Raw genomic sequence first — 24129 nt, forward strand, 5'->3', positions numbered from 1 at the left:
AGACCAGATTTAAAAAATTAAATAAAATTGGTTAGCCTTTAGAGATTTCTATATTGAATTATTAATATAATTCGTTTTTATACTTCTTTTTACGTTGAAAATTAACAGCGAAGTAGGTAAATGATTTTTTATTGAGAAAATTAATAATCGATATTTTTCTTATATCTGTATTTATTAAGCAGAAGCTATTTAATAATACAACCAAATGTTAAAAATGTAGGAGATTAAGTGTTATATTCATACAATATTATAAATAAAAAATGTGAAGTTATTTGTTTTGTTAATAAGATACACATTCGCCTTAACATCCGCCATCTTGTAATGTTAAATCAAACATGGAGCAAAAAGATTTTGAAGTCAGAAGTTACATTGTTCAATCCATGTGATTGCCTATTCACATTTATGCTCGAATAAGTGTATTGTCCACTCAAATCCGTTATGTCTCTTGAGAAAAAAAAGGAAATCATAAAGAGCAAATTTAACGAGACAATTTAATTCTCTGACGGCCGGAATGTACTATTATTTATTTCATTGTTCACTCCAACCATTCGGTTTCTATATCTAACTAATCCTTCATGCTTTGACTGAACTTGTAGTATAAAGCTATAATATATAAGTACATATATGAATCCGTCATAATATAAAAGTTTCTTCAAAATCCTAAATAATTCGTTTTAATGTTGCTGCTTATAAAAAAACATTGTAAAAATGTCAAAATTATATGATAATATATTATTTGTGTTGTTAAAATTCACATTCTAATTGGATATCGATCTTTGAGCAGGTATATCTAATTGTTTTATTAAATTATTATTGACAGAGGACTATTAAGATAATTGTACCTGATAAGTAACAGAACTAATCCTTTTGTGTTACTCTTTTTCTAAAAAAAAAAATGACAGTCCTTCTGTGTATACATATATGCACAATTTAAAATAACTTTTATTAGAAACTCCTCACTTTTTTTGTAATGTTTAAAATAGGGCATGCCATAGCGGCATAAAAATTCAAAATGGCTTAAGCAAAACTGTAGTGGGATAACGAAATATTACATCAATATTTAAAGCAATTAACACATCACTTGTTATTATAAATATAAATTATGTATGTTTGTACATATTTTTCATTAAATAGACATGTACCTATTAATGCAAAAAGAATTCAACAACAGTTTAAAAATGTAATCAGAACCTTTTGTTTCTAAAAATCATCTAAATTCTTTATAAATTACAGTCAGAACGCATGATGTTCTAATACAAATTTTGCGCTTTGAAATACTAAAAACACATATCTGTACCTATAAAAGACAGAACAACAATAAAATAAACAATTTTTACTATTAACTTAATGTCATCGATTAGATTTTTTTACACTGGCAACAAATTTGTTTTATCAGTATTAGTAAAGGCTCAAAAGGACTCGTATCCAGAGCCGTAAAAGCATTTACATCAGTATTAGTCTTTATATATCGTCACTAACTTACATCTGATATTATTAATGGCAACTTTTGTGCCGCTGTCTCATATTAATGCCTGCAGTATGACAATGACAACGACATCTGAGATAAGAATTTGTTATTTGTTCATTTCATTATTAACGTAGTCGTAAATAAAACTTATAAACAACCCTAAGAACATTATTAATTAATTTGTTTATTTTCATTTTATATCAAACTATTATGTAAAACAATATGTGTACAGAAAGACTCCTGTTAATGTAAGTAAAATAACAAAATCATTGACAACAATTATTGTTGCTTACAGTTACCTAATTAACACCATTTTTAACACCGACATAAAAAAAATTCGCAGCAAAATTCAACGATTGTTTTGGTTGTCGCTCCTTTAATCGACAATAACTAGAACCTATGGTATATTTATTTTGCTATACATAATACGGTTGTTTGTTGTTTCTTATAAACGAGTTATGTACGAAAAAAAATAATGAATCAAATTTATCACATTGACATTTTATTGTATTGTTGATTGCCCAAAGATTACGTTACGATTGTCTCATCAAAGTAATAGGGAATCCCGCCGTGATATATTTTATGCTCACATTGATAGATTCTTAATAGGTAGGTATGTAGGTTGTTGTTAAATGGAAATAAAACTGAAGATTTTGTTTCGCTGGCAATAACTTATATACAATCTGTTTATCTCAGTTACGATACTGGTAACCGGTCCAAGACGTTATTGTTCAGTTATTTGTGAGACATATGTTGCCTATATATATATATAAACTACGTACTATTTCAAGACGTCGTCTAGTCTGACGGATTTACAAACATATAAATAATAGTTAGGATAACACGTGGTTTGACAATGCTACTTTAATAGAAATAATATATATAGATAGTATTAGTAATTGTTATCAACTGAGAAATTGTTATGTGAAAGTGTTTATATAGTTTCGTTCAAAAACATTTGTCATGGCAATGTTTAGACGAGGAACACAAACAAACTTAACATTAATTTAGCTTTAGTAATAACTCTTTGTTTAAATTATAGGAAACTGGCAACGTTAATTATTGTGCGGCGTTATTAAATACAGTACAAAATATAAAAAAACTTTTATTAAAAAAAAAAATCCAACGAAACCAATAAATTGTAATACATAAACATCATTGGTATTACCTTTTATACTTATCGCAATTTATGATAGAAACAACCAGTATCCTTATAAGTGATACGTCAAATTACAAACGACATTGCAAAGTTTTGCTGTATAAGTGATTTCGAAAGTTTACTCTGAAAGATACAAAATAAAATACTAACAGTGCTTGTAATTTATATTATTGTTAGGAATTGGATCTAGGTTTATACATCCTTATGTCCAAAATTACATACAAAATCGTTTAGGATTATTTATGCATACACCACATAAAACGGTAATTTATCTCACAGCTTGAATAATAAGAAGAATGTTAATTAAAGTTTAGTATTAACATAGACTAAAGATATATTTTTTTATGCCTTATTCCATATTTGTCTGTGCTTATTACGTAAACACATGCATTTATAGTCTAACATCACTAAATATAAAAAAAATCGATTTTAATTCATATTAAATCTGATTGATGTAATCGATACCAGTAGTATTGTTTACGAATACTATATAATATATAGTCGTTAGCTCCAATTGTTTCCCAAAAAAAAATCGTCCATCGTGAGCTGCCTCATCATTATGTGGTTAATATGCGCTGCCGAATCGATAAAAACGTTAAACGTCGAACGCCTGTCAATGTTAGCGGCTGTTTTGACTGTGAATTGTCAGAGAAACGAATTACGATCGTTTTTTTTTAAACGAACGAGGCATTAATCACTCGCGATACCTTTTTAGGATATACTTTTTTTTCTGTTACATTTGGTGCTGTATCTTGAAATATATTGATACAACTTTTTCTATATCTATAAAAATTTTACGATCAAATAATTTATAGATACTATTTAGTCTTTTTTCAGTCGACCTGTCTAAACTGTTTCATATTCCTCAATGTTTGTTCCTACACACAGTATAAATTGCTTTTGTTTTTAGTATAACACTCGCGGCTGTAGCAGATGCCGTACAAATAGATACACCTCTTTTTCTCACCGCTTTCATTAAAGAGAATAAAACTGCGGAGGCGAGAAACGCGTCTCTCGTAAATGCGGACGAATTTCTAAACGTCACAAGTTATTCAGGTTTTTTAACTGTTGACGATAACTATGATTCTAATTTATTCTTCTGGTACTTTCCCGTTGCTAATAAAGATGTAAAGAGAACTCCATGGATAATTTGGCTCCAAGGAGGTCCGGGAGCTACAAGCTTAGCCGGCCTTTTCGACGAAATGGGTCCATTCGAATTGGATAGCAATTTAAATTTAAAAAGTAAGCCATTGATTATACGTATTTTATTCTTGTTTTTTTTCTTTTTCTAAAAATGTTCTTCATTTTAGAACGCAAATACACGTGGACGGATGACTTCTCTATGGTATACATAGATAATCCCGTAGGAGCGGGTTTCAGTTTCACGAAACATGATGAGGGTTATCCAAACAATATGGATATGGTAGAATAAATACACTAGTACAAAGACATTAACTTCTCTCTTTTATTTTCTTCCGAGCAATTTTGATCTCTACTCTAAACATATTTAGGTATATTTTTGTTGCTTCTAGTACACCGAAAGCCTATATAGAGCAGTGAATCAGCTGATCGTATTATATCCAGAGTTAAGTGAGGCGCCTCTGTATGTAGCTGGCGAGTCCTATGCTGGGCGGTACGTGCCAGCATTAGCCGAGAGGATCATGAAAGATAAAGAGAAAGACGGCCACATTAATTTACAGGTGAAGCAGCTTACAGCATAACAAGGCTGGATTTAAATTAAATTTGTAAACGATTTTCTGCAAAAATTCGTATAGTATCAAATATTAGAGGAGTGTTAAGCTCATATTTTGATTAAATATCAAGTAGAAACAAAAATTCCTCGCAATGAATATTGCGTTTTATTTGCTTTACCCTACCACATGGTATAATGCTTGTAGGGTATTATGCTGGGTAATCCTTTACTAGACCGCGAGAGTGTAATTGATTATACTCGAGCGTTCTACTCTTGGGGACTCATAGACGAGCAGGGCGCTCTAGCAGCAGAACCTCTTCAGAAGCAGTTCCAAAAGGAAATCGATGAAGGGAATGCCCAAGAGGCATATAAGGTAAGTGGATTTGACTTTTGAAAATTTTGATTTGGATTTTATGGTAGATACTACAATAACTCAGGCCTAAGTGTGGTTCTAGCTCTACATTAAAAAATATCCCCAATTTGAAACACATACACATTTTCCAAACCAAAAAATAAAAAATGCCTTAACAATATTTATACATATATAACCTTTCCCTTTTTTGACGCAAACGGAATACCCCTGACGTATTAGAGTGACCAGATACTAGTACCACTGACCCATGACATTATTTTTATTCAAACATTAGTTTCTCCTTCAGTATATCCTTATGTTTTTTTTGTTTACGATCAGCTGCGTGACGAGCTTCTCGATAAGCTCCAAGGTATAGCGGAGCAGTCGTCTCTATACAACGCCATCACACCTATAGAAGGTTTGGAACACTTCATCAATTTCATCACCAGTTCGAAAATCAGGAACTTGATCCACGCCGGGAATGTGACCTTTCACTTTTCAAACGACAAGGTCCATAAACATCTCGTAGCTGATTTCTTGGCCCCCGTTTCCAGTAAAGTCCTAACTGTTCTCGAACACTACAGGGTTCTTATATACTGGTCAGTATGATTATAGCAGCATTTTTAGTATTTGTGTAAAATATTAGGTCCAGATTAGTATCTGATAGAAATCAATATAAATTTATCATACTGTGATAAATTTAACCTCATTATTTGGTTGTCTGAAACAATTGGTCCAGGAAATTCGTATCTAATAACGGTCTAAATTAAATTTGTTCACCAGCGGCCAGTTGGACCTCACGACTCCCTGTGTTCTGAACAGCGAGGCTCGCAGGAAGAGGTGGATCTGGTCTGGGAGGGAAGAGTTTCTTAGATCACCGCGGACACCATGGTGGTTCAATAATACCGTGGCTGGGTATGAACATACTTAAATGGTAATAGAATAAATCTTATAAGTCAATCTTCAGCGAAAATTATTTCCCACTTACAGCTTCGTGAAATCAGGCGGAGGCTTCACGGAGGTTCTCGTAAAGGGGGCCGGACATCTCGTACCCAAGGAAAAACCAGCTGAAGCCAAGGCACTAATATCATACTTCATCAATGGAACAGGTCTACCAACACCACCTTCATACAAAATACATCCGGAGGACACTCCATACTACGAGGAGTACTTTGACCTAAAAACATCAGAAGCTGTCCCGGCGGTGGGGCTAAGGGCTGGCTTAATCGCCAGTGTCGTAGTGAACGTTCTGCTGTTAGCTGGTATCGCTTTAGGAGTCTACAAGTTTCTGAAATGGAAGAGAGAATCCGATTATTTCTATTCGCCCTTAAACGACGGCATTTTAACTATGTCGTAGTTGGTTAACTGATGTTTTTAATTTTTATAATTAACCGTTGTTTAAACGTCCGTCTGAAGTTAACTATCGTTTAAGTGCACTAGTCCTATTTGAATAATTATAAATAAATGTCCAATGAATTTTATACCGACTGTTTTGTAATAAATTAATACATATCCTATAATTTGTTTTATTAAATTATTATTATATATTTTTTTTTACATTTAAATACTAAAACAGAAGACGATTCATTTTATATTTTGGGTAATATTATTGATATCAAACACAAAATGTACTATACGGTTATTTATATAGTATACTTAGTCCAGTTTTGTATCGACACACGACTACGAAGCATCTTCCGTTTTTCTATTTAATTACCTACGTGAGTGAAAATTAATGAAAAAAATGTTTCTGTGAACGGTCAGTTACTATGCAAGCTTAGATTAAGCGTACTGTCCTAGAAAATCAATTGTTTATTATCGTTTTTACACAAACAGAAAATGTATGGGTGTTTATAATATGATAGATTATCGAGCAAAAAATACGAAAAAACTTTCTTCGAAATTACTATTTACAATAACGTAGAAAAAGTATAGGCAAAGAATTCATATTGGAACGTATATAATTCAAGCACCTTTTTCTATATGGAAAATCGTTTACCATGAAAGAAAAATTTACCTACTAAGCGTTGTCATTGTTCACAAAAAGCTTAAAACGGCATACGAATGTTCGTAGTACAATATGTTAAGTTCCTACAAAATAACGTTTCAAAAATAAAACATACAAGGAATTTAAAAATTACCAAATATATGTATATATAAATAAATAATAGTTTAGGACTATTTTTTTTTAGGTACATCTCATAAAAGTCGTTACAAACAACAACTGTAACATTTGATTTAAACTTTTTTAAATATCGAAACACGGATCGCGCAAAGATTGATGTTTCAAATATTCCAATGTATTCTAATTTGATACCTATTATCTAGTCATCAATACAAATATAACTTACCCCATACTACTTATAAAACCGATATATTGAACTAATATATAAATTACAGAAAACAAATCTAAATTATATGACATCGATATTTATATCGATCAAACATGTATCTCAAATTTCAAATATATCGATTTTGAGTCGTCAAAAAATTTGCTCTTAATTCAATGAATAAAAAAGACAAGCGTAGCTCTATCGTAAAAAGATATCATCAAGACGATTGCCTAGTAATAAAAATACATATATAATAAACAATATTCCTTTATTTTCTTAATAAATTACTTAAGCTTCTAATTGCAAAAATAATAAATGTACCTATCACGAAAAGGCTGGTAGTTAATGAATTGTGAACCTTAGTGAAATTTAGGAATAAAAAAAACGACCTCCGACTTTGAAGACACAGTTATCAAGGCATTACACAGAATAGAAGTGAAATAATTAAAGAGATCATATAAAACACAGCGTTCTATAATCAAATATCTTAAGGTTGATATAATCTTTAGGTATTTCACGGAAATGTTTGGAGAAAAAAGCCTTAACCGCGCTAAGTAACGAAATCCATAAAATAAAATTTAAATTTTATTGAGATGAGAAAACCTTGAGGATCGGCATAAATTTATTAAAAACTTCATTTTTTTTTAAATATATATTATGAAAAAACATTATTTCTATTGATTGTCGGTGTCTATATTCCTGACCGTGGCTATCACAAGAAGGGTTTTCAAATCGGCTTGTTGTAATATACATAATTCTATACTTAATGTCAATTAACAGTAGATACTCTTTATATTAACTTGGAAAAGCCTTTTGAAATGCGATGGACAATAAAAAAATGTCATAATTAACGATTATTAAAAAATAACTTAACAGATGCAGATTAAAAATCAGATTTACGCTTGATATAATAAGGTCGATCCCTTCGTCCTACCATCGAGATGATCACAGATAACATAAAAACTAAATTTGAATGTATAATTAACGATCAGAAAAAACCGGCGAGCGTGGGAACCAGCGTGTGAACGTGGACGAGCGAGGCTCAGTTACCAAGTAGTTTGTTTTAAAGACTTAAGATTAATTGTGAACTACTCTCACGTATCAAGAGTAACGCATCGATGTTTGTTTTACTATCAACATCCTAAATATAGAGCAAATCACATTTTAAGAGCGTGCAAGAATCTATCGCAAAATGTTGGAAACGTGGGAGCGATTTTATGCTAAACAGGTCATTGGTACCCCATACCTGTTCACTCGCTATATACAGCGCGGTTCGTTTAAAGATTCACCTTGTTATATATTTCGAAAACTGTAACAGGAACCTTAAATTATTATTTTATTATAACAAATAAAATGAGTTTTGAAACAATAAATATTATCCTTGTAAACAGTAAAAAGACACAACTTTATTTTACTACACACTAATATTTTTTATGTACTAAATACGACACCGAATGTCCTCAGTTCTTATCATATTTTACGGATTCGATAGATAATATTTAATCCGAGTCCTTTACTATACAAGGCATATAATTTTAAATGTGACCGAGTAAACAAATATTTGTGCACACCCTGTACTTAACATCGAGATAAATCCAAGTTCAAGGCGCAAGTATAGAACGAGAGACGCTGAGTATACAAGCTCCAGCGAGTACTATACTCCCATTCCACCGCCAACCCTCAGGAGGATCGCACTTTTATCTTATCAATATGATATTGAAACTACTCATCCTTTTTACGTAAGTTATTTGTTGTATTAAAACACGAAGTCTTAACAAAATTGTATACGTAAATACTATTAAGATTTTTTTTTCTAGAATTCACAAATTTATACGCTTCACATTTCACGGGTCTTATTTCATGTTTTTATTTTTATTTTTATTTGATCGATAAACAATATTGAAGAAGGAAAACTGTTTTTGCTACCGCCTTTAACGAGATACGATAAAAACAAAGCGTGGGAAAAAAGTTGCTCTATTAGAAACTATGTTATATTAAAGAATAAAGATGTTAACACATCTGTGTGAAGCTAGTGTTGTTTTTAAACATATTATTCTATGGTTAATTTTATATGAATATTCAATATTTTTTTAAGATTTACCCACCATGCTTTGGGTTCGGATCGATATGATTTGCCTGAACTGCCGCCTGGAGAGGCGCCGGAGCCGATCCTATCGTTTATGGAGCACACCTATAGACTGGGCCGCGGCCGAGCAACGCATGACGGTGATGCCGGAGAGCCTCTGCTCTTGACACCATTGATAGAAGACAACAAGTTAGAAGAAGCTAGAGCCGCATCGTATGTGAACCCGGATTATCTGCTCCCTGGCATGGATAGCTACGCGGGTTACTTAACCGTAAGTTCAAGGAGTTATGATAGTTTCATGTAGTAAAGAGTAGAGACGAGACTACGTTGACGGAAAATGTTGTTCATTCTCTAAATGTGAGTGATATTTGTTATTTTACTTACAGGTGAACAAGGAATACAATGCAAACCTTTGGTTCTGGTACTTTCCAGTATCTGACCAGCCAGTTGAAGAGACTCCTTGGATAATTTGGTTACAAGGAGGTCCGGGCGCTTCATCGCTATACGGACTCTTTACAGAAATTGGTCCATTGGTTGTCACGGATGAGAATCAATTGAAAGGTTTGCGTTCATGAAAAGATATCTTAATCCATCAAACATATTGATAACTTTAAGACATCAGTTATTGTATTTATTTTAATAATAACCTATTAATATATTTTTTAGAACTTCAATACTCGTGGGGAAAAAATCATTCGCTTCTGTTCATTGACAATCCTGTAGGAACAGGTTTCAGTTTTACTTACGATGACAGAGGCTTTGCTACCAATCAAACAACAGTAAGTGCTAAACTTAACCTTTCTAATAAAATAATAATACACCCCTTGCTTGTCTCCCGACTTCGCCCGGTTATTTTTCCTTCCTTAGATTAGAATATCAATATCGTATCAACTTTAATTTAAAAAATAATATTGTAACGATTTTAATACTACTTCATTGTGTATAATATAGGTATTTCTAAGAATTGATTCGTTTTCATAAGACATAATTTACTTTGACGTTTCTTATTTTGTATAAATTAATAATTACAACAAAATTTTATTGGACTCCACAATTGTATATTTGACAAAATATTCTTATAGACGTAAATATATTTATTTATATGCAAATGTTATATTATATAGCGCCAATTAATCAAGATTTGCAACGACTTAAATCGAAACTATTTTCCAACAAACTTGTTCTAAAACCAATAATGATTTAATAATAATTTATTTATGGCATAATAACAATCTTAATATCTAAATATCAATACTTCTTTTTTATATTATTTGTATGAAATATCATTATTTTATCTAATATCATAGTTTTTACTTCATAGATCGGTGAAAACCTGTACACAGCCCTGCAGCAGTTCCTGACACTGTTCCCGGAGCTGCGGAAGGCTCCGCTGACTATAGCGGGAGAATCGTATGCCGGGAAACACATTCCTTCACTTGGGGTCCAAATACTTTGGAATAAGTATCAAGATAAGCCGATCAACTTACAGGTAGGGAAAATAAAACCAGAATTCCGTCTTTATTGACTTATAAGAGCTTTACATATACATATATTTCTATTTACAGGGTTTAGCCATCGGTAACGGGTTCATTGACCCGTTGTCGTTGCAAAGATATAGCTATTTCGTACGCGAAGTTGGTCTGGTTGACGATAAAGTAGCTAATGTTATGAACCAGTTGGAAACAGCTATCGTCCAGTTCATTAAAGCTGACCAAATGCTGAAAGCGTATGCCGTAAGTAATTTAATTGTCAATTTTATTACTTGCAAAGATTATGTCTTAATACATTAGCTTTACAGCTTATGCGATTGGTTTTTTTCAGTACTACAATTATCTCTTGCAACTGTTTCTATCAGAATCAAAATTAAACAATCTGTATAACTATCTAGAAGACGATATAAGTTTGGACGGAGCGTATCTCGATTACATACAAAGGACAGACGTCAGAAAGGCTTTGCACGTAGGTAATACGAACTTCACATCAATAGGGGTTGTGTATAGAAAATTAGTGCCAGATTTCATGGCAAGTGCTAAATCCATGCTTGAAGAGCTGTTGGAAAACTACCGAGTGATGTTATTCAAGTGAGAAAATCATATTAGTATGAATGTATTAATTAAAATAACTTGCTAAAATTTTATTCATAATGTATCCTTCGTTTCAGTGGTCATCTAGATATAATAGTGGCTTATCATCCGTCGGTTAATACCTACGAGTCTCTGTCCTTCTCTGGGACCATGGAATACAAAACGGCCAAACGTCGTTCCTGGTATCATGACGGGCAATTAGCTGGGTAAGAGATTTATTATTAGAATTAAATTTAGTATCAATTTTATCAAAGAAATGCACAAAGCGGACAATGGAACTAAATAAAAATGTGAAAAATGTGATTTATATTTTTGATTAAAAATAACAACAGATAATCTAATCACGGAGTCCAATGGAAGTACGTACATAATTCTGATAGTATTTCTATACTTTACTTCATCGTTTTCTTATAGTATTTCTTTTGATTAGTTCCGTTTATTTTTAAAATAGGATTTTAATAATTTGTTTTAATTTCAGGTATTACAAAACAGCTGGTAATTTAACAGAGGTAATGATCCGTGGCGCTGGTCACATGGTCCCCGCAAACAAACCGGCCGCAGCGCTCGGACTCATCTCAGCCTTCGCCCGCGGTATAACTTTAGAAAAAGACACAGGTTCATTGGTGAATATAGAAAAAAACATCTCGAGAACTTATCCTCAGCCAGTCTGAAAACGGATTTCTGTACATTTTTATTGATCTTCACCTTCGAGTACCTTTTGTGTAAATAATATAAATATTATTAAAAACTTTTTCAATGTAAAATTTTTGTTTATCTATAACCATGTATAAAAACATATACACAGGTTTTAAGACTGACAATTGTGTTTGTGATATTGTATCTAACGAAACATCCCAATCAATTGTGACAACTTTGGGCCAAATGCAAATTATTCTACACTTTTTTAACGTTTCTACCAATCAATTTATATAAAACGCAATTTATACATTCATTAAACAACTTTATGATAATTGAATTCTTCTAAAATCTAAAATATCATAATTTGAAGTTATTTTAATGTATTAGCTTGAATTGACAATATATTCACCTTGATCGAATTAAAGCCCAGTGATTGTGTCTACTGTCTTCCCTACCATTAAGGTCAAATGCAAAATCTAAATATAAAAATATTATAAGTTATAAAGATGCAATTAAATTCATTAGTTTTCTTTAACAGTTTAGATAATAAAATAAACTAAATTACACCTTAAAATAAAATAATTTTATCCTATAAGTTTACATGACACTTCTCCTAAAATAGTCTAAGGACAAAAACTTTGAAACAAATTATTATTCTTATATTAGAAACATAAATAATTTTTCTGTAAAACATATTTTTTATTAAAACCTAATTTAATTTTATTATTGACATACCTGCATTTATAAACTTATTCCTATTTGAAATCAAAGTCTACATCTTTAACGTCTTCTATCATTACCATTTACCACTCACTAAGACTTGAAAATAAGGCGTTATTTCGGGCTGTAGTGATTTTTCATGCAACATTCAGCAAAAAACGCAAATTGAGTTTCAAAAGAATAAATTAACAAAAAACTGAAAAAAAAAAACTTTCAATTTCACTGGTCTTACTTGTAAGAAATTGAAATCCTTTACCTTGAAAACCTATCAACCTTTTTCATAACTTCGGTAAATATTTCTCATCACACAAACTGTTAGCCCGTAAGCCATAAGTATACTATATCGGAGATCTATGACCTTTAAATAATTATATATTTCTGATCATACTATGTCCAATTTTAAATTACAATAAAACTAAACTACAGTTCGCTAATTTAAACCGATATTACGAAACAAATCAACTGTAAAATTATTAATATTCTTAGAGGACTGTTTATTTTATTTAAAACTTTTTTGTGATATAATTTTTTTTCCTATGCTAATAAAGTATTATAACAATTTATTAAATGTCAGAGAAATAATTTGTGTTTTTTTTAATTTATCGAAAGGATAATATTTTATTTTAAAAATAATAAACTTACATATTTTTTGGTATACATTCTTTCATGAAAACCAAAGATATTTCAGATTCCATTTTAAAAATTATAATATTCAGTTTAATTACAATGTAGGTAAACACAAAAGAAGTGTATTAAAATTTAAAAAAGATTTTAATGAAATAAATCTCGAATTTATTATCTGTTCACAGTCCACTTAATCGGTAAATTGCAATGTTATAATCTATCAACCTATGGTGACGTTTTCGATCTTAGTTCAACTGCGACAGGATAGGAATAAAATAATAAAACTATTGAAACACCGGGCTACATCCCGGTTGTTTGTTTGTGTGTTCAGTAGTTAATTATTATGTATGTACCTATTTTACATTTGCACAATTTATGATAGTTTTCGGTGTAAAAATTACTAAAGAAAGCAAATAATTACACATCATGTCTCTGTCGTCGTACATACTATGCGCATTTCTACTATTGACACCTATTAGAGCTTTTTATTTACCCGGCCTAGCTCCTGTAAATTATTGTAAAGCCGGGGACGACAATGGAAAATCCTGCAAGGTAAGGGTTTCTACAAAATTATAATATTGTTATCATACTCATTGTCTGACGTATTTTATTATTAAAAGATATTCCTGCACAGTATATATAAGGCCGCAGTCAATAACTTCTTGAAAGAATCGGTCCTGAATTGTAATTAAAGAGTATAACAACAAATAATATCTTAAATGTTCATTATTGCCTTATATACTTATTTTATACATATAAAAAATTCTCTACCAATAATATTAGAACTTATTGTATTATTAAAAAGAAATCTTTATTCTCTTTTTTAGGTTGAAATTCCTCTATATGTCAATAGACTGAACACAGAAGAATCAGTGATACCATTTGAATACCACCACTTTGATTTTTGTTTATCCGATGAAACAAATTCACCAGTTGAAAATCTTGGACAAGTGGTGTTTGGTGAAAGGATCAGACCGAGTCCGTACAAGATAAATTTCCTTGAAAATGTAGAATGTAAAGCAGTTTGTACTAAAACATACAAAGGTACCGATCCGGAAGCAAATAAGAAGTTAAATCTATTAAAAATGGGAATGGCTCTCTACTATCAGCACCATTGGATACTCGATAACATGCCAGTGACTTGGTGTTACTTAGTAAATGAAGGCGGGAAGACATATTGTAGTACTGGTTTTCCCATGGGTTGTCAAGTCAGAAGAGATTTGGTAAGTTAAAAATCTATATTTAGTTGTTGAAATTTAAAAAAGAAGTCATAAATGTACATATATATTTAGGCATTTTGGTTACTATTAATCAATTAGGTCAGCCAATAGTTATACAGATTGTGAGTATAGATTAGGAGTAAAGCAATGCATGTTAACAAAAATATTTTTAAATAGATAAAATATATATATAAGGTTTTTGTTTCATAATAAATATACACATATTTTGCTTACAATCAAAATTTTGGTAAAGTATGAGATTCTACAACTAAGATGTTAGTTACTTATAGTACGTACGAGACAGACACAAAACATGTACGAATTATTATCAGCGTGTAAATAAAATTGGTAGAGAACAAACATCGTTTGTTAATTACGAGGTGTGTCATCGATGAATTGATAAAATCAAGAATCAGTTTCATTTTACAACTTAGTTAATAGACATTAATAAGTTTTGAGATTTTTATCAGCATTTTTCTTTGTAAATACAACATTGAATGAGATTCAAGATTAAAATCATTTTCGAATTGAATTTTAACATTTAAGTATATACATTTTTTAAAACATTGAAGCCGAGGACTGATACTTTAGATTAGTAATTTAGTCCAGTTTTGGGAACTGCAAATGCTCTTTTGTTCGCCTTAGAAGTTTGCTTACGTGTTTGTTAATGATATAGACTTGGTATAAACACATTGTCTTGTGTTATTCTGATTTCTTTGTACATCACTAGCAGTTATGATATGTTACTTCATTGTTTCCTTATCGAACCGATCCCAGGCTTTTTTAACTGATTTGTTCCTCTTCATACTTTGAATATTCATAAACCGAGGTGAACTATCATGTGTCCAGATTATATTACTATATAAATAGAGGCTTGAGTCACCCGAAGCTCACAATTTCTGTTTCTTTTGCTCTATATAGCATTATGAATTATGTTCAGTACTCAATTTATAATATTTGATTATATTCATTATTCATAAAGTCATCTACACTTAATTATAAAAGCAGCCACAATAGCAAAATTATATGTTATCAGTAGATTAGGTATTTTGTATTTATAAAAAAATTGTTTTATGTTATAAAAAATACTCCTCATATCCACTTCAAATGCTTATATACTGATAGTTTTAGTTAGTGAGATTTTGCTTTATTGCAGGACACTTGCACACCTATCGTTGTCACCACTCCAAGTCAGTTGGGGACTTACTACTTATTTAATCATGTCGATTTGGAAATCACATACCACAGCGGCAGTCAAGAAGAATGGGGGGTCGGATTTGGTGATAACGGTGGGAGGATTATATCTGCTAAGGTAACAGCATTATATCACCTAAGGATATATCACTATTGAGAGTACAGTCATACCGAGTATATGAGTGAGGAAAATGGTTGAAATGATGACTGTATCATTTTAAAGACTGTTTGTTTTTTTTTATTTCTTTCCTTAATACATAGATATGTGAGTAATACATGGGTATAGAGTTTATATGAATATTTTTAGATCAAACCAGCGTCTATCAACCACCAAAACCCGGAGCATCCAGACTGCAAGGCACGAAACAATCCACTTCAAGTTCCTAATACGATTACAGGAGACGAAACCTTTTCCGTTACTTATACTTACAGTGTCAAATTTATCAAGAATAATACAATCAAATGGTCGTCCAGATGGGATTACATACTAGAGTCTATACCGCAGACGAACATTCAATGGTTTTCTATCATGAACTCTTTGGTCATTGTCCTGTTCCTCAGTGGCATGGTCGCCATGATACTATTGAGAACCCTACACAAGGACATTGCTAGATATAACCAAATGGAGTGCGGAGAGGATGCTCAGGTATGGCATGTGAATACATTTGTATGTATTAAAAAACTTATGTTATCCCTAGAAAAATAATAATTTTTGCATTTAATGTGGTAAAATTAAGCTGTTCTCTATTCTTCCATAAAAAATATTACTGAAAATTATTCGTATATTTTTAATATATTTATCAAGATAGAATTAAATTAATTTATAGATGCTCCTTTAACATTACTTGTAAGTAATTTAAATTTGAAATCCTTGGATGTGTAGAGTAAATCTATTCATATTCAATTCGTCATTTTCTATATTCCAGGAGGAGTTTGGCTGGAAGTTAGTTCATGGTGATGTGTTCAGACCTCCTCGTCGAGGTATGCTGCTGGCTGTGTTCCTTGGATCAGGGTCGCAGGTGACTTATCCCTGCTCTAGAACAAACCTTATCTCTTATCATACTTACACGGTCTAATCGTATCTGTTAATGATTACCCAGGTGTTTGGAATGACGCTGGTGACGTTGGCGTTCGCCTGCCTGGGTTTCCTATCCCCGGCCAACCGCGGTGCATTGATGACGTGCGCGCTGGTGGCCTGGGTGTTGCTGGGCGCGGCTGCCGGGTACGTCAGCGCCCGCGTCTACAAGAGCTTCGGTGGCAGACGGTGGAAGAGCAACATATTGCTCACGTCCATGGTGTGCCCTGGGTGAGAAGATTCATATATATTGGGTTTCAACATTATCATATTGTTTGTTCAGTTTTTATCTTCTAAACTAATATAATAAAACCGTCGAAGTTTTTTTTAAGAATATGTAAATAATATATATATGTATATATGTTTCCAGCGTGGTGTTCTCTCTTTTCTTCACCATGAACCTCATCCTATGGGGCAAGGGTTCGTCAGCGGCTGTCCCGTTCTCGACGTTGGTGGCTCTGCTCGCGCTGTGGTTCGGTGTCTCCGTTCCACTCACCTTCATAGGAGCATACTTCGGATTTAGGAAGAGGGTATTTGAACAACTTGGTTTTTATGAATGAGGTGTAGTGGTGGGCCATCGTGTTGTGTGGAAGATGATGATTGATCTCAAATACTATAATGATCTCCTCTGAGTTGTTATAAATGATTAAAAAACATATTAACCTACTAATATAGTAATAATATTATAAACCAATTAATATACAAATAAGACGTTGAACCCGCCTTTAAGCGGTGTTGCCATCTCGAGAAGGCGCCAATATCAGACTACCCACAGATTTTTTACATCCACCCTCATAATCTAATTAATCTTTCCCTCAGATCCTGGAGCACCCTGTACGCACGAACCAGATCCCTCGTCAGATCCCCGAGCAGTCGTTATACACGCAGCCTCTGCCTGGCATAGTGATGGGAGGCGTCTTGCCCTTCGGATGCATCTTTATACAGTTGTTCTTCATTCTCAACTCGTTGTGGTCCAGCCAGGTTTGTTTACGTGTTTTTAATTCACAAATAAAAAAAATCCACTTCATGAGTAGTGAATTTGTACTTTGTTTTTACCTAACCCCTCTATGAGCAATTGCCAATCGCTGTCTATCCAGTCATAAAGTCGATACACTACTTTAGAAACTATGGAGGAGATTGTATTGTGTCCTATAGTATTATTTAGTTATTTATGAGAGGATATATAAGTCATGCTGGATTTGTTGTGTTTCACTCACATAACCGAGTTTTATATTTTTAATATTTATATTTCTTATTTTATATTTTTAATATCAATTTATTTTACTTAATCAATAAATCCATTCAGTTATGTACGTTTATGTCCTGCGGTATTTTTATTGAAGCAAATCATTTAAATATGTAAAAATGATGCATTTTTTTTGTTTAAGAGTGTATGATGTGTTTGTTCCAGATGTACTACATGTTCGGTTTCCTGTTCCTGGTGTTCGTGATACTGGTGATCACGTGTTCCGAGACCACCATCCTCCTGTGCTACTTCCACCTCTGCGCCGAGGACTACCACTGGTGGTGGCGAGGGTTCCTCAGCTCGGGATCCACGGCCGGCTACCTCTTCATCTACTGCTGCCATTACTTCGTCACCAAACTCAACATAGACGACGCCGCCTCCACCTTCCTCTACTTCGGCTACACCCTCATAATGGTCTTCTTGTTCTTCCTCCTCACGGGGACCATTGGCTTCATGGCGTGCTTTTGGTTCGTCAGGAAGATCTACAGTGTCGTTAAAGTTGATTAAGTCCTTTGAGTAGCCGCGGCGGCGCACGGTGTAATATAGATTGTCCTTATATATGTATCGCTCTAAATTGAATATTATTTTTATATTGTCCGTTTGTTTCGATTGAGACTACATAACCATAGGCTATGTGAAATCGTTCGATGTCTAGTTGCTGCTGTACGCGACACGTCGTTGTATAAATATTTAACTATAAATAAATTTATAACATTAATGCCCATTTATTTTATTTATTTGTTTAGGTTGTGTATACACTGTAGAGCGCTACAGGCACGATTTTTAACTACCGAAGGTTACACCAGAGAACGTCTTTAGTTTGATGTTGTTGCATAATCATATTGTGTATTACAGAAGTATAGTATTAGTGTGATACAGAAATGAGAGTCGTGTTTTTACTAGGAGATTTACGGTTTTTTAAGGGCTTACTGGGATCCATTGTAAATAATACTGAGATGGATCTTATCGTTTAGTGTACTGTATATGGGAATGCACAAGTTGAGAAAAAAAAAACAATTATAACAATTAATGTCCCCATGAAAATGTCAAGATTGTACTTAATCACAATTTTCATGACGAGGGATGTAGAAAATATAATTATCCGAATGGAATTCGTTTTTTTGTAAAAAAAAATAGATAATTATTGGAAACATGAAAAAAAGTTGACAAAAATAATACCTCGAGTTCTACTCGGATAATTATAGTGAATACTATTCTTTATTTATAAGTCCTAGTGATGTTCCTTTGGTTAAGTTGCAACGGTAACATTAATAAAAAAAAAAATATTCAAACAGAATTAATAAATTAAAAAAGATTTAATGATAATTGGTAGACTTTGGAAACTAAAATTAAGCAGTTACAATGTACGGATTAAATAAATTTTTCTTATCTGTGTATGTTATTATGTAAAAAAACAAAGGTTTAAACAGACGATAATCGCAAATCATGATTTTTACATAGAAAATATCCTGGAGATAATAGCTATTTAACTCCACCAATAGAAAAGTTAGGAGCTAAAATTAATTCTAACCGAAGGTTTTGTTATGGTAACTAAGATTACTTCATTCTCTTTAGAGTTTGTAAGTTATATTGCTGTATTATGAAAAGATAATGTTTAACTGTATTTGTAGGAAGTAATCGTTTTACTAAGTTAATGGTCCCCACATATACATATGTATATGCCTTCGTGTCTGAAGTTTTATGCTTTCACTTTTAAACAGTTGAATGTAAACAATAAATTTACTATTAAAAACAAATATTTTATTTAAAAGAATACCAGAAATCACAGGCAACACAATATGTACATTATTTCTTTGGCCACTTAATCTGTGTCACTACTCTCTGAGAGATCAGCTTTTTCTTTGGGTACAGGAAGCCGCCTCTTCGTCGTTCTCTTTTTAGGATCAATCTTACTCTTGCGGAACACCTCTATAGCCTTTAACTTATTTTCTAAAATACATTTCCTGTCCCTCTCTCTCTGCGGTATAATTTCCTGATACCTATCCGTCTTTGGAACTGCTATATCAAATGTCTTATCTGGATCGTTTGCTGGCGTTGCTTGTATAACTTCGCTTATTCGTTCGGTTTCATCGTTGCGCCTTTTACGTTTTTCCTTGGAAGGTCCTGGCTTTGTAGCATCTTGATTTGTAGATCTTTTTCTTGCTCTTTTGGGTTTCGGTTTTTCAGGTGCATTTAATTCTTCTCCTGAAGCCTCAGTTCCCATCTTTTGTATTGCAGCTTTGACTCTCTTACTCATCTGGTCCTCCAAAGAATCCAACACGAGTTTCTTTTTAAAATAGTCGTGGACAGTTTTCTGAGTCTTATTTTCTTGCATCCTTTTAATGACTGGTTTTATTATTTCATCCAACTTGTGTTGGGACCACCCAAACTTGGCCCTCGCGTACTCTCTTAACTCAGTGATGTCTGGATCGCCCCAGGAGAACTTTTCACTGCTTTTTTCTACATTCGGTTCGAAATATGCTTGAACTACCTACAATTTACAAATTATGATTAGGTTATAATTTATTTTCTCTTGTGACGTCATTTATAAGACATATATTTAACAGATAAAAGTGTCGTTTGTAATCTCACCCTCACACTGGGAAAGTCATCCGAGAGGCTGACATTTTTTAGTTTCTTCTTCAAACTAACATTATCCGTTCTTCTCCCCGCCTTCACCCATTTCTTAAAATCTTGCAGTCCCGCTACAATTTCTTGATAATCGGTGAATTTTGCGTCTTCAGCTATTGTTTTTTTCTTGTTAAAAGGAAATGAAGCCAAAATCTCCAAAGCGGTCACAGGTCCCACGCCAGTAACTCCGACTGTGTAATCGCTTCCCACGAGCAGAGCCAGCAGCACCAACTTCTCACGACTCAAATCTGCAATAAGAGATAATATACATTATTTTCGATCAATGAAAGAACATAGACATTGTATCGCAATACGTACTAAACGATTTTTCAATTCGTTCCCGCAAAAATTGCAAGACATGTTTTTTCTGATTGAAAAAGTTTTTGTACACCGTTCTGCCCCCGAACAGCCAAATGTCACTGTCATCTGTTATGGTGCCGTCGGTAAGTTTGAGAGCCTCCAACACCGCGCACTGCGCTTCAGCCTCCATCGGAGCTACGATGTACGGGATGCCGAAGATTTGAAGCAGTTCCTGCGCCTCTTTGGTCATCTGTTCAGTTATGTTGCGACCAATACGATCTAATTTGCCCTTTTCTTGAAGCAGTAACTGTTCCTCATTCTCAATTTCCGTTACCATAGTGTTAAGTTCTTCAGCTGATATTTTTTGTCTTTCTGGTATCACTGCCTTTTGAGTTGTAGCAAGCTCCTCTGATACTGTTTGGTCTCTATCCACTACATCTTTTTGATCTTCATTTCTCTGTTTTTCACTTTCTTCATTCAAGCATGTTTCTATACTTTTTGAAGTTGTTTCTATACTTTTTGAAGTTGTCTCAACTTCAGCTGTGACATTTGATTTAATTATATCTTTAACTTCGTTCTCGTTTTTGCTAATATCTTCCTTTATTTCTTGCTCTTCCTTTATATTAGGTGCTAAACATTTTTCACCAGCTTTACTTTCAAATATATCGGCAAATATATCATCTTCGATCGTATTGCCCATATTGAGGGTTAACGTAACAACTGGTTTCTTAGACTCGGTCTCTTCATCAGAAACATCTTCGAAGTCATCCTCACTGGAGCTTGAACTTTCTAATTTAATATTATCTTTCGCAGTTTCAACTTTAACTTCGTCGTTATCTGTTTCCGCTTCTCCTAAGCTTGAATCAAGAGAAATAACATCAGCAACAGATTTCTCAACACATATTATAGAAGCCTCTTCATGATTGCTTTCTTCCAATTTACACTTTTTACTTAAGACTTCATTTTCCATTACCGCTTCTACAGCACATGACTTATCTTTATCGTTTTCTTTTTCTACTACTTCACACTTATCTTTGTCATCATCACTAGACATTAACTCAATCTCATCTTCTATAATAGTCTTTTCTTGTGCGAGCTCTTCAATCATTTCATTAACTCTTGGTTTAGTAGGTTTATTTTTTTCTTTTTGTTTTGCGGCAACAATGTTATCAATGACTTTGTAGTTTAAGTCGGTATATTGTTTGATGTATGATTTTGCTGACGTCATATCAGGAGGGGCGAATCCATCTTCGTCTTCGTCATCTGAATAGTCAGATTCTGTGAGGAAAGATGTCCAGGACTCATCAGTTTTTGACGTACAAGCGCTCGTGTCGGCCTCTTCCACACATTCCAGCGACATTTTAATAGCTTTTTCTAAATCATCATCGCATTCATCGTTTTTCTGAATATCTTTGGTATCATGTTTTTCTACTTCAGTTGTCGCTGATATTTTCATTTGTGCTTGTTGGGCAGCTTCTTCCTTTCTCTTAGCATTTTCCAACGCCTGCCTTACATTACTTATAAGTAGATATCTCGTTGTATTATTTGACGCTATTCTGCGACTCGGCAAGCTCTCTATTTTAGTGTCTATGCCCTCTTCATTGAGCAATGATTCCAATTCGTTTAAGGACATGCCCTCATCACCCATCTCTTTTTCGGTTTCTTCCAAACATTCTTGTAGTTGCCTCCGTTTTAGCAATCTCTGCATCTGTATAGAACAATTTTTTTTATAACTCTGATCCAATTTTTTGTAACCTATTATTTATTTATAAAATTATAATTTACTTGAAAATCCGAAAAGTTGTCACTTTTCTTAGGTAATGTGTTTATTTTGCCCCAAGAATTCATTTTCCTCGTTTCCTTCAGTTCAATTAGAAGGTCATATTTTTCTTTTATTGGCATATTTTTAAATTTATCTGAGTCAAAATCTACAGAGTGTAAGTCCACTGTTGATGCACTTGAATCTTGTTCATCTTCAGACCTATAATTATACCATGAGTGTGGTGAATAATAATAAAAAAAATATATTAAATTCAACTTTATGTTAAGTTTCGAAAAGTCAATAAGAAATTGGCAATATTTTATTTAGATTCATACAAAATGTGTAACAGTTTATGATATTCTAAGCAGATTTTGCTGGTAGACTGATTTATGCCAAGATTCATATTTATTCTATTGCATAAGTTGTTGGGATCAGAACAAAAAATCAACAAAATAATTTAATATACTAAGGACTACATACTCAGATTCAGAATATGCACCCTTTTCTGGTAATTCCGGTAGTTTAAAGATGTCATCATTAGCCTGAGGTTGTTTATTCTTAGTGGGAGAAATCTGTTTTCCTAGCAATGAACCAATTGCAGTTTTTTTGCCCAAGAGCAAAGTGATTTCTCTCTTTAATTTTTCTGATGCAGAATTATATTTCGTTTTGTTGTCTTGTCTTTTAGCCTAAAAATTTTAAATATAAAAAGAATATTTTAAAACAAATACAATTATATTTAAAACCTATAAAGCGTTGCTATAATTTTTGTGAGTGTTTTGGCTTATGTTTCTAAATAATTTTATTGCATCTATATGTTTATAAACAATATCTATCGACTTACAATTGTTTCTCTTTTAAGATCTGGAAATCCACCATCAAATACAAAAACTGGCTTGATTCTAAAATATAGTAATTTACATAGTCTTTGGAACAACCCAATGAGATGAGCATTCGGTAGAGGAGCTCCTTTAGCATCCTGATAGCCTTTCACCATCTGATGCAACCATATTGAAATATCTGTACAGTAAAGTGAATTATTTATCGTCCGTCATTATTTGTTATTAAACGCTTTAAATATCTAACATCTTATTAATATTCAACCCACCGACTGCTAAAACTTTATTCTCTAATGTTTCAACAGGCACGGGTTTTCCGGCCGGCTCGATAAGTCTCCACAGGCCAGTCACTCCCATCGCATGCGATATAATTTCAAGTCAGATTTTTTGTTTAACTAATCTATATAACAGTGTACATAACAAAGGTCGTTTCCCACGAGATCTCCGGTCAATCGTCGAGTCTCTTCCTCACACATCGTAACATTTTCGCTTCGTGAACTCTACTTATTTATAACGCACACAACAATATAATGTGACGTCTATTGCATGCTAGTTGCTACTGGTTCGTTTGTAAGTGTTCGGTTCACTACATACAACAATATCAAATGTTTTACTACACTGCGACGCCCACTCGTTCCCACACTTTATTTTTCCCACGCCCCATGCGTAACCCCACATCCTATGACCGGCCGTGTGTTCTGACACTT

The 24129-nt window shown here is 33.0% G+C and overlaps 3 protein-coding genes across 4 annotated transcripts; 2 read left to right on the forward strand and 1 right to left on the reverse strand.

Moving 5' to 3' along the window:
• Nucleotides 1-1546: 1546 nt before the first annotated feature.
• LOC116765321 (uncharacterized) lies at nucleotides 1547-11939 on the forward strand. Its single transcript, XM_061523332.1, has 18 exons — nucleotides 1547-1716; nucleotides 3538-3869; nucleotides 3938-4050; nucleotides 4160-4327; nucleotides 4526-4693; nucleotides 5012-5271; nucleotides 5456-5587; nucleotides 5663-6028; nucleotides 6338-6393; nucleotides 8606-8744; nucleotides 9101-9362; nucleotides 9478-9652; nucleotides 9758-9870; nucleotides 10413-10580; nucleotides 10657-10824; nucleotides 10913-11172; nucleotides 11253-11381; nucleotides 11654-11939. Exons 1-18 carry the CDS (start codon nucleotides 1691-1693, stop codon nucleotides 11844-11846), a joined length of 3228 nt encoding a protein of 1075 aa, XP_061379316.1. The 5' UTR covers nucleotides 1547-1690; the 3' UTR covers nucleotides 11847-11939.
• Nucleotides 11940-13381: 1442 nt separating this feature from the next.
• LOC116778637 (transmembrane 9 superfamily member 2) lies at nucleotides 13382-18609 on the forward strand. Its single transcript, XM_061521905.1, has 9 exons — nucleotides 13382-13710; nucleotides 13986-14381; nucleotides 15535-15690; nucleotides 15880-16218; nucleotides 16499-16591; nucleotides 16673-16878; nucleotides 17018-17177; nucleotides 17467-17628; nucleotides 18059-18609. Exons 1-9 carry the CDS (start codon nucleotides 13585-13587, stop codon nucleotides 18398-18400), a joined length of 1980 nt encoding a protein of 659 aa, XP_061377889.1. The 5' UTR covers nucleotides 13382-13584; the 3' UTR covers nucleotides 18401-18609.
• Nucleotides 18610-19632: 1023 nt separating this feature from the next.
• Nucleotides 19633-24085, reverse strand: LOC116765233 (DNA excision repair protein ERCC-5). Of its 2 annotated transcripts, XM_032654651.2 has the most exons (7): nucleotides 23692-24085; nucleotides 23428-23603; nucleotides 23067-23272; nucleotides 22610-22805; nucleotides 20843-22532; nucleotides 20486-20772; nucleotides 19633-20384 (listed from the first exon to the last, which is right to left on the reverse strand). In XM_032654651.2, exons 1-7 carry the CDS (start codon nucleotides 23777-23779, stop codon nucleotides 19716-19718), a joined length of 3312 nt encoding a protein of 1103 aa, XP_032510542.2. In that variant the 5' UTR covers nucleotides 23780-24085; the 3' UTR covers nucleotides 19633-19715. The 2 variants fall into 2 exon arrangements, with proteins under 2 accessions (XP_032510542.2, XP_061377879.1); XM_061521895.1 differs by lacking the exons at nucleotides 23067-23272; nucleotides 23692-24085 and having other exon boundaries at nucleotides 23428-23548.
• Between the last annotated feature and the right edge of the window lie 44 nt (nucleotides 24086-24129).

The sequence above is a fragment of the Danaus plexippus genome, chromosome 2 (assembly GCF_018135715.1).
Source record: "Danaus plexippus chromosome 2, MEX_DaPlex, whole genome shotgun sequence".
NCBI classification, from domain to species: domain Eukaryota; kingdom Metazoa; phylum Arthropoda; class Insecta; order Lepidoptera; family Nymphalidae; genus Danaus; species Danaus plexippus.